The 12,004-nt window shown below is 39.2% G+C and overlaps 1 protein-coding gene across 1 annotated transcript in view; it reads right to left on the reverse strand.

Moving 5' to 3' along the window:
* insra (insulin receptor a) overlaps positions 1–6,020 on the reverse strand; it is a 53,677-nt gene extending 47,657 nt beyond the window's left edge. Inside the window, exon 1 of the mRNA XM_071491765.1 lies at positions 4,760–6,020. Coding sequence (XP_071347866.1) covers positions 4,760–4,859 — 100 coding nt within the window. The 5' untranslated portion in view covers positions 4,860–6,020. The remainder of the gene's footprint in view (positions 1–4,759) is intronic.
* Positions 6,021–12,004: the final 5,984 nt, after the last annotated feature.

Raw genomic sequence — 12,004 nt, forward strand, 5'->3', positions numbered from 1 at the left:
TTAGATACAGACTTCTTGGGCAATTGCTAGAGGGTCAAGGCCATCCTCAACAGTATAGGCTCTCCTATAAATGTCTCGTAGGCAGGGGCAGGGGTAGAGCAAGATATCAAATGTGCCAGCTGTTTGGTAGGGGTGACATAGCGAGCCCTGCACATTAACAACATCACACAGTATAAAAGGCTTGGGAATAAAATTAAACCAAAGTAATTCAGGCCCCTGCCTTTAAATAGAGCGCAATCGAGTAAAAGAGGGAGTGTATAAAACCACAAAGTTCCCTCTTGGGATTGTGTGATCCTGTGGATGAATGGCTCCGGACCAAAGATCATCTGGTGATTCAGTTGCCCACCAGCTGCCCTTGCTTACACATTATTCTCTTTGCCGGTTAGCAAAACAACCCATTGTATGTAAAAATAAAAATCTGAAGCCTATCATTTTTTTCTTCATTTTAAATTTAGGACATCTGTTACTCTGAAAACCCTGCGAGACAGCAGAGTCATCTGAATCTGAACAGGCAAGCGTCATGCTAAAACAACTAGCGTAAATCTCCATTCATAGGGTGTATCAGAATACATGTCGGTCTTTTAAAAGCCATTAGATCATGTGGCCATTACGGGCAGCGTTGGCAGTGGGGTAATCATTAGCTTTAACGTGTGAGAGCACAATAACAAGCACATTTCCTTTTAACAGGAGTACGGTGTCAAGGGTAAAGATCTGACACAACAAGACTTCCTTGTCAGACGCCTGTGTGGTCGAAGTGAAAGAGTGCAGGTGTGTCTGATTACTCCATTTTCAAGCTGCATATAATTTTCAAACGTGAACCTGCCAACCCGGATTAGACGGCCATTTCTGAGGGTGACAAGTGCAAAAATCATTCTATTGTATTCACGTCAAACGCACTCATGACTTTGGCACTTGAGACAGCAGTGGCGGTGTGCGTGTGTGTGCGTGTGTAGTGTTTTGTCTGAGTGTTTTTGGAGAGGTGGTTGAGAGGTGAGAGTTTCATCAGTTTACAATTGCTCTCCTTGTCGGGAGGCGTAAATCAAGGGCGCCAGGTCGTTGGATAGCTGCCTGCCTACAAGACCTGCTGTGACCCAAGTGGTACTCAACTACAGGCTGCTGCTGGCTTCATGGCGAGCCCCCTGCCGTTTGACACTCTTGATAAAGTGACATGTTATCATGGCACACCAATACGCTGCAATCTGTCAACCACAACACCTGAGACCTCAGCACAAAACCTGAGGTGAACCAAACTGGAAGTTAGCCAGTTTGTGCCTCTTATGTATTACCATCACATTCAAGGGTTCACAGGGCTTTTATTTATTTCATTAAAAAACTGCTGATTTTTTACCTGTTTGCATCATTTAAATATTATATAGACATTATTTTGTATGACAACACAACACAACACATTATATGTGTTGATGTTACACATATAATGTGACATCATTATAGACAAATATAACTGATGATAAAACTTTTGAGTTAAGTTTATTGTCGATTCAACAAATGTTGCCTCAGTGAGCTCATACTGCAAGAGTCTAATGAAGTCAGTTTTATTTATATAGCGCCAATTCACAACAGCAGTTATCTCAAGGCACTTCCCAAATGGAGGAGGTCTAGATCTTCTCTTTATAGTATCAAAGAGAACAGGACAACATGCAACACGACATACTAATAAACCACCATAAACACAAGAACAAACTAAAATACATCAAGTACCATGAATATAAACGATAACCTGAAAACAATATTCCTTAAAGTACACAAATAGTTACAAAAACTAAAACAAACTAAAAACAAAATGCACCTTAAATGCCAGAGGTTCACCATTCAAGATGCGAACAGCCTCAGGAAATTGCGGCATATTCGAAATGTCAAATAACCTTTAAAATTGTTTAATGTTGTACAAACTGAGCAGTGAACATCTTTGCTAGGAAATAGTGGCAAAACTTGAGAAACGGGTTAGAAATCTTTTTTATCCTGCAGTAGATTTTCTTCATCCAGATGGTTAGAAGGAGATACCTTCAGAGCAGCAGCAACTGTTGTTTTACAACTATTACTGGGTCTCTCAAAGTCACATAGTAGTTTTTTGAAAAAGGATGAATGTATGTTACAACACCAGAGGCCCACACTGGGGCTCTGAAGTATGAAACATGCCATCTGTAACAAAACAGAAGACACATACGCGCTTTACGTGGACAAACTGGCTCTAACATTTTTAACTGCCAGTTGATGCTAAATAAATGAACAACAATTAACACTAAGGCCACTAAATCTAAGCTTCCATTATTAAGTGAATTTTTCCATCAAGCTGAGCTGGACGCCAACCAACGAGCAGCTCAGAAGACTTCCTGACTTCGACACTGGTCAGTCCAGCTTATGAAATCGGCCAGTGTGAGGCCCAGGTTCCACTCTTCCCTTCTGTGGTTCACACTCAAGTCTGAGAGGAGTGGGAGGAGGGGGAGAGGGAGGCTGCAGAGCAATTACACAACTTGCTTTTGATTTATGTCTTAAAAATCTCGCTCAAACTGGTTTGATGACATCTCTCCATTCGCCCCTCGCTAAAATCTGACGAAAGGTGAGCGAGCATGTGCTTTCCTTTTCCTTCAGAGCCCCTCTCAAAATCTGCAGGCTTTTTTTCCTTTAAGGCTACATACTGTGAACGCAGTGGAGAGGAGGTCCTGTTAATTAGACTCTGAAATAAGTAAAACACAGTTTGTTGTGTGTATGTGCTCATGTCAAAATTATTGTAAGACTACACAAACTTTGAAGCAATTTTTTTCAAAAAAAACCCCAAAAAGAACAATGAAAGGATTAACATATTAAACCAATTTATTTGTATTTGTGGACTGATAATACTAAGCATCTGTATAAGCCTATTATATTTTGAAATTGTGCCCTAGGAATAATGCAGTGTATGAGGACATGCACTCTCCTTGATAGACAAAGATTTGAAAGAACTGTTGATTATTATAGAAATCATTCTTTTTGTATTCATGTCAATCAGGCTACACAGTGTGCACTGATATTGCCAAATATATTTAAACGGGAGCTTTAAAAGGAGAGCGGCAGTGATTAGTTGTTTAATCAATCAAAAGAAAATGAATCGCCGACTTTTTTGACAATCAATGAATCATCATTTTTCAAGCAAAAATAACAAAAATCTCATGGCTCCCGCTCCTCAGACGTGACAATTTATTTTCTTTCTTGTCTTAAATTATATTAAATGAAATATTTTAGGTTTTGGACAGTTAGTCGGACAAGACAATGCATTTAATCATGGCACCTGGTGCTGCAGGATATGGTGACAAGCATTTATCGCTGTTACCTGATGTCTCATAGACCGAAGGATTAATCATGGAAATGTATGGCAAATTTATCAATAATGAAGATTAGTTATTGCCATACATTAAAGCATTATTTTGATATTAAATCTGCTTTGGTTTAACTGCCTGACAGCTGTTTTTAATCAATATTTGAGAGTAAATTTCACAGCATAATACTCAAAACAAACTAATGACAGATGGGGTAAACACAAGCCAATGGTCTTCCAACTAAGCAAAGCCAAGTATAATTTCAATCAGTTATACAGCCTTGATGGTAAAGAAACCACATAAAAAGTTGTTTATAGGCAGAAAGTAACTATAAATCACGGTAAACCCCCAATAAATTATATGATTAGATGAGAAAAATATCCGGACATATGGGAAAATGTTGTTTAACAGACTGGTCTCTGTTGTTGCATTCTTTAAAAAGCACACTCACTGTAAAGCTATTAAAACAAGCAAGTAGCCCCACTGGTTTGCTATACATTTCCTCATTAGCGTAGCCAATATTTACTTAAAATAAAAGTGTAAAACAGTGACAGTGTGTAGTCACTGCGGTGTCTGAGAAACGTTAAAATGTCTCCCGGTGAGTGCAAATGTGTTCATTCATTCTCATCACCCTGGCTTGTTGGCTGGTGAATATAAAGGGATTGTCAGGAGCTGTAAAGAGGGCTTATTGTTACATTCCTGCACTGACCACAGCTACAAACCAAGGCTTCCAATCTACAATAACGCCCAATAAGCTCTTCTAAATCCTCAGACTACTTACTTATTTGGGACAAAACATTTTGTTTACAGTTCCTGCAGACTCAAATGGCCGATAAGTGTTAACCTTTGTCCCTTCAATGCAGTGACTGTCTACAACTTGCTGCCTACGTGCATTTATCAAATAACCATCAAAAGCAAAACAAAAAAAAATCTGTGACAATATTGCAGCAGGATGTCTGCACTGCTTACTCTTTTGTTTATGGTATTTCTCAGTAGGTTATTTATTTTTCATATTTCCTCTATTAATTTCAATTGGAAATTGCATATAGTTTGGAATATGTGTATAGTGTCACTTAATAATTATTCTTACAATTATTTTGCTCCTAAATGTCTATGAATCTCTATCAAAATATAAAAATGGATTTTAAATCGTTTAATCAATTTCCCCATTTTCATGACACAAGTAATGAATCTGTATATATTTTAGATTTCACAATCAATCGCCTCATCTGCAACAGACAGAAAATTGTGCAATATTTGAAAGGCTAAGACTTGTATTTTTAATAAAATGCGAGTGTGTCTGCAATTAATCATTTCTGTGTCATTAACGCACTAAATAAATGACAAGCACTTGTTTGACCAGCAGCCACTTATTGAGACAATTTTACACAAGTAAAAACAGTTCATGTTCGCAAAGATAAAATGTGATAATTCATGTTACTTACTCTCTCCAGACGCTCGATGACAGCTCATCACAAAGCAGACAGCGGCCAAAACAAAACACAAAGTCCGGAGACACATCACTGACTCTGGATAAGACACCATCCAGCACCGGTCCGGGTCAAATACACAATAATCCTTGGCGAGGTGCACAGTCCAAACTAGTGGGGAAACAGCTTCAGGAAACTGGTTTTGTTTTGCGGCGCTGGCCGACAGGTAAACAAAAATAAATAAAAGACATCCCGGAAGATGGGCGGAGGATCGAGTCCAACGTGTTCAGTCAAACACAGCTAGCACTGCTACTGCTGCTAAAGTTAGCCACCTCATGGAAAAGCCCCCTCTACACACACACCAGCACCGGACCCGACTGCTCTTTCTGTGCCTTTAACTGCATTGGTTGGTTAAATTGGCCCGGTTGAGTTTTGTCCGTGTGGGAATAAAACAGCAAAAACTGAGCTGTTGACCGAGCAGGAGCTAACGCTGTCGCTAAAGGTTAGGTGAGAGCTAGCTGCAGCTAGCCGCCTAGCCTGGCTCCAGCACCCCGGTCCAGGCCACAAGTGAAGTTTGCGCTGCTCCTCACCGACCCCCCCCTCCTCCTCCTCCCACAACACAATTAATTTCAACTTTAAGGAATCTCACGCATATCCACACAGCCGGGATGCATATTCTTGAAAAAACACACAGAGGAAAACTGCATCCGTGGAAATCTGTGCAAAAGCGACCCTTGACTTAATTCAGAGGGTTTCAGGAGCCGCTCGCTGCTGACTCGGTGGTTGTGGCATGCGTGGCGTAACGTTAGCGTGTCTTTCGTAAAAAAAAAAAAAAATCCTCTCAAGTCCTCCAGCGAGCACAAAACACTGCAGCTGACTTGATGTTTTTTTGTTTTTTTGCTTGTGAAATAAGGTGTTTTTATCGGGCAGCCTGCTCCTGCTGAGCCCCTGCAGAGATTTCAGTGAGGCTCCGGAGAGCTGACACACAGACTCCGTCGTGGCTCGGCAGCACTCCGCTGTCCTGTTTTATTTTTTTATTCAGGTATTAAAAAAAAAAAAAAAAAAATGTATGCTCCAAGTTGTGTTCATGCTCCGCACAGCTGTCTGGTACGACGACCCAGCAGGGACCTAAATAAGAGAAAAGTGGGTGAGATAAAAGTTTTCTGGTTATTTTTTTTTTTTTTTTCCTTTTCTTCTTCCACAGACAGAGGTAGATTGTACAGTCTCCTGTAGGATCCCCTTCTTCCCAGCCTCTCCGCCAGTAAACAAACCCTGCCAGTGAGCCAGATGGGCTTCAGGGGAAATACGGACTGGAGCTTATAGGATTACACAACAAACTGATCCAACTGTCAGGTGGTAAAAAAAATAATACAGTTACTCCTACCAGTACATTTTTAGTGTAAAGTCAAATTAAGTCAATTTATTCATAGCTGACCAGAGTTTTTTTTTTTTTACATAGAGATTAAATTATGATGATTACAAACAAAGAAAAACACAGGAATCATCAAACACAAACAGACATAAATAGGAGGATATATGTAAATTCATGACAGCATGTGATAAAATCATAACACAAACAGCATGGCTCAGACAACAGGAGCTAATAAAAGCCAGAGTGTGGTCAGACATGTCTTCCTGATGACAGTTTAGAGACTAAAGAAAAGAGACAGGTCTTCAGATGTGTTTTGTAGATAGAGAAAAGGACAAAGAAGATCTAATTGTTAGTGACAAACCATTCCGTAATTTAGGGCCAACAAATGAAAACGCTCAATCACCTCTGGTTTTTAACTGGGTGGGTGAAGTGGAGAGCAGTGATTGGTCAGCAGACCTGAGGGGGCTGGAGGTGGAATAACGCATGAGCAGTCCAGAGATGCAAACTGGTGCCTGTCCATGCAGGGCCTTGAAAGCAAAATAAAATCTTTATGAAATCAATTCTCTACTTCACTGTCAACCAGCGAGGAGAAGCCAGTATAGAGGAGACGTGGCCTCTCTGCTCGCCAGTGAGGAGCTGCTGCATTTTGAACCAGCTGCAGGTGAGACAGGGCTGTCTGACTGATTCCTAGACAGAGACAATCACTGCAGTTAAGGCGAGAGGAAATCGACGTCTCCAAAACTTCAATAGAATGATGATAATTTTAATTTTGCAAGTGATCTAAAGCCACTGCTGACAACTGAGTTGATTTGGTTTTCAAATTTAAACCAGAATCAAATAGAGCTGGGTAAATCTGCCTTTTCCTTTGATGCACCACAAGCTTGGTAGAAGAATTAAATTGTTTACCCTCTCTTGATAGGTTTTTAATAGAACAAAGCCACTGCTTTTAATGTGTGCCATTATTTGCCATGATTGCCTCTTTTAGCCCCTGATATGTTCTGGTGGTGTAATCTGTTCCCATCCGTACTTCTGCATGAAACTTTTTTTTTAAATTGCTCTTTCCTGCCCATCTTGACACGGACTCCCTGGCAGAAGAGATTTTGTATCACAATGTGATTAGAAAAAGGATAAATAAATTAAATTAAATAAATAAAGTCAACAACAAGGGAATCCAAGGTGCTTTTCATTAAGCATGAAATGCATCAAGAAAAGAAACACATGACAATAAAAACGTTTAAATATACACCTTTAAATAGGATTCAAGAGAACAAAATGAAATAGAAGATGAAAATAAGCTAAAGTAGAACAAATCAGTTTTTAAAAAACATCAGTTTATTTATTCATTGTTTATTTAACAGAAAAAAGAAAATCAAGACAAAAACCAAGAGCAGAAAAACAGTAGTAGTTTACAACTACGATATTTCATCCATACAAGAAATTTCCAACCAGATACTTGATGCTAATGCTGGTCACAAATCAGTGTCTCTTAGCTCAGTGACTGCAGACCTGAGTGCTCTCCGGCCATGTTTACAAACTCGATGAAATAAATGAATTAATCAAATGTATTACATATACTATTTATTCATATGAATAAACAGTACCAGGCACCTTAATAAAATACAGTGTCAACCAGAAAAGTCTTAAGCACTGATTCAAAAACCCTTTGAAGGAGGTCTCAGGTTTTCTAGGAGTTTGGTGTAGATGTTCATCTCGAGATACTTTATTTGTCCCTCTAGGAGCATTTCGAGGTGAAAGTCTGCAAACAAAGCACACGGCAAGAACTCACCTACTCACACAAAACAATCCAAAAGTACAAACATTAGAAAGAGTTGAAATACAATAAGAAGAGAGCTGTTCCTGATCTCCTGAGAGATGCTAACTGTCTCTGAACTGTTCAGACCTTTATAAACCAGCAGCAGACCAGAACTGATACAATTAGTCTATTCACTGATATTGACAGAAAATAAATGTAGCAACTATTTTCAATCATAGATTAACTTAATATATTTGGTTTTGGACTTTTGATTGGAAAATGAGCCTTTTAAAAGAAAAAAAAGATACTTTATTAGGCTGCAACTAATGATAATTTTCTTTGCCAATTGATCTGCCAGTAATTTAATTAATTTAATTTATTCTATAAAATGCAACCAACCTAACTAACTAACCCTAACCCTAACCATAACCGTACAAATAAGGGAACATGTCTTCATAATTTCCTAAAGCCCAGTGGGACGTCTTCAGATTCCCAGAGATGTCTCATGTAATAAACGTTACAAAGAAAAGCATCGAATCATCACAGTTCAGAGGCTTTAATGAGCAAATGTTTGCCCAAAAAATAACTAAAACAATTAAGAGAAAATAATCTTAGTTGCAGTCTGAAACTCTATTGTCCTGTGTTTATTAAATGTACAATAATAATAATAATAATAATGACAATAACAATATGTTAAAAGAGATGTTTTCTTAATTTTATAACAAAAATGGAGCAATTAAATCCGTAATTTCTTTCAACTTTTCAAAACTTGATTCAAGTCGAACAGAGGGTTTAGGGATCACTACTCTGATTGGCTGCCATTATTTCCTGCCTCGGCCCCTCCCCTGACAGAAACAAGTGCTGATCAACAGGGGACATGAGCATATGTGGCAGAATGAAAATCAGAACCAGAATTAGATACTGTTGACAAAAGCAATTTTATCACAAGGTCCACTTTCAGTCATATCACAGCAGTTAGAATTGCAAAGTTGGCATTTGAAGTGTAGATGTTTAAACGTGCACATTTCCTGAGCACTTCTCATCCAGGTTGGCCTAAAAACAGAGATTTCGGAAAAAGATTTACAAACTACCACTCGGGGCTGTGTTTATCTCCTTGTTCCTGCGGTTGGATGTTTGAGTTTCACTGTGCAAAATGAGAGCTTGAAGTTTCTCTATGCTCACTGGAAGTTCAGTTTGCGAGCTGCGGGCTTGACTTGTGACACAACAGATGGTTTTGAATGTGTCAGATCTCTTTTGTTAACGTCATGTGATGTAACTTGTGGATGTGTTTATGTTTTTATTTTTATGGGTGAAACCAAAGACAATTTTCTTGCCTCAGCCAGACAATAAAGTTTATTCTACTCTATTCTATTCTACTCTACTCTATTCTATTCCATTCTAAATAACATATCTGACAACAAACTCAACGAGAAGACAAATAAAGCTCTGAATAGAGTGCCCCAATCAACAATACAGTAAGCTTATACTTGCTGGCAAACCGAGTGGTGAAAAAACACAGAGAATGTTACATTGTTAGAAAAGTACAGTAAACGCCTTTAATGCGGCATTGAAGGGACGACTAGTTACGCTGCAAGTTAATGTTGTTAAAGTAACAAGACTAAAAGCCTGAAAGCACATGTCTTATTGACTTAGTGACATGTTTGTCCAATAATAAACATTTAAACACTGAGGTGGCTGCGATCTGAAAACTGAGCATATGACGTAAGGTTTTACATATTTTAAGTCAGCGAATTATTCTGTGTCTAAAGGTAGTTTAGGTTCTAAGTTTATTCTGAGTTTTTAACTGATGCGAAAATCATGTGGAAGCAGTCGTGAAATACTGTAACACAAGCTTCCTGTCAAATCCCTCCTTCACATCGTATGAACACACACATGCCTGGTTAAGAGAGAACAACATACTAACAAAAATACAAACAAACGTCCAACCAGGAGGATTTTGTCATGTGGACCTAAATTAATTTAGCTGTTACCTTCCTTCCAATTTAATTCGAGATCACATGGTATTGAGGAAAGCACCCAAAGGACCCAATCTGAAAATCCTTTAATTTACAATTTGTGAAAAGTGCGAAAAGTGACTGTATTTTATCAGATTTGGTCCTGCTGTTCATTTTTGAAGGTGGGAAAGATTCTTTGTTATTGTAGGAGGCTGAGGGAGAAAGGTGAGGAACGAGAATCCTTGTGTGATTCAGCCATTGTGTAAAAACACCACTTGATTCTCTTTGTGATCCTGCGGCGTTCTCACACTCAGACAGTCTAATAATAGAAAAAACATTACGTTTAGGATTAGGATTACGTATTTCACACTACGTTCACAACGGAGCTGAAAAGGTCTGAGATAGTTCTTCCCGGCATGTTTGTGTGCCACAATGCCATCTCTGTCACAACTGCCAATTCACTACCTGTTTACATCATTCATGAAAACAGCAGCGTGTTTGGTGCAAGATAATCACGTCCTGTTGTTTACTGTACGAAAATAGATCTTACTGGAAAACTACAAAGCTGCTCTTACGGGATTTCTGTGGCAGCTGTGTCTCTCTCTCTCTCTCTCTCTCTCTCTCTCTGTGTCTGACAGGCACTTTCAATCATCAGCTCATTCTGAAATATTCTCTGGCTGAGATTTGTCTGTAGAACAGGCAGGTGGTGTGAGCGCGCGCCTGCCACTCTCTGCTGCTGATGCAGGCGTGGATTCATTGGGAAGTTCAGAGAAACACGAAACAGGGGAGCAGCTCATCAGCACTTGGTAATCAAATTTATTTACCACAATAATGGGTAATGAGAGGAGAGCTCTCACACATATGCTCCACAACACGCCTGAAATGGTGGCAGGAAAACCGAAGCAACAGGCTTTTCTACGAGCACCACTTACTGGACAACAAGAGGGAGAGAAAGGTCACCAACGACACAAGACTAATTAGGTACTGAGCCGATTGGACCATCATGCAATGCAGGAACATCTTGCATTATAGAGGAAGCAGAGCTAAATTGCACCGCTGTGAATTCTATATCTTAAGCATAATCCCACATTGAGTGCGCAGTCTGTAGGACTGAGGTTCCATAATGGGATTAAATCCTATAGCGAGTGGCTGGATAAAGCCATGTTCCACTTTACACGCATCAGCTACGCATTTTCTTCAGTAGTTTGGGCCTATAGATAGATAGATAGATAGATAGATAGATAGATAGATAGATTTACAATTACACAATGTATATACATAAGGTAACAGCATATCTGGACAATAACCATTATTTATATACTGTCCCAAATGTCAAAACAACATTGCTTTACATAGAATTAAAACATTAATAATAGCTGAGCACCATCTATTAATTGAAATTAAAAAAAAAATACCCAACATACACTAACAGAAAATAAAAACAGTAAAAAAAGGTTTTCTTCCTTACTTATTTTAGAACATCAATTCTTTTAGCTCAAGGTGTTAAAAACAGTCACGAAACAGTGAAGGTTCATTAACCACACAAATACAGGATGAGGTCATTTTCAGTATATTTTCTCTCCAATATTTAGTTTAAAGCAGTGTGACGGAAGCAGGGTACATACCCTACTCGCTATTTTGGTCAGATTAGGGTCATTATAGCTCAGAACTAATGATGTGTTTTTGGAGGCGCAGATGAACAAAAAACAAATGAGTCATAAACACATGATCTGAATGCTGACAGTGTCGCCTGTTGCTGGGGACTGAAAAGAGGTTGTTTTTTGAGTTGTGACTTCTAATCCTGACTGTCTGCTAATCCTGACCTCTGCTGGGGTCAGGGCTCGGGTCGAACTGTTGAGAGCGGAGTAGTCTCCTTGTACTGTGTGCAGCATGCCGCAGTGTGTCAGTGCCTGTCAGGTGAAAGGGGGGGGGGGGGTCTGGGGGTGGCTGCTTAAGTCGATCAGCATGAGCAGGTAGGTGGTGTCCATCAGTGGAGGGATGTTTAAAATCATCTTTAACTGCAGACATGAAGAGTTTGTTAGTTATCCGATTTTAGGGGTTGTTGCTAATTTCATGACAGTGGTTTTGCATGTTTTCGTTGCCACAGATCTCATATAATTTACATACACAGTGGTGGAGGTGAAAATAGCAAAACCACATGATGTGGCACATAAGGAGTT

The sequence above is a fragment of the Trachinotus anak genome, unplaced genomic scaffold (assembly GCF_046630095.1).
Source record: "Trachinotus anak isolate AG129_WGS33_773 ecotype Australia unplaced genomic scaffold, CSIRO_AGI_Tana_v1 ptg000012l, whole genome shotgun sequence".
Classification (NCBI taxonomy): Eukaryota; Metazoa; Chordata; class Actinopteri; order Carangiformes; family Carangidae; genus Trachinotus; species Trachinotus anak.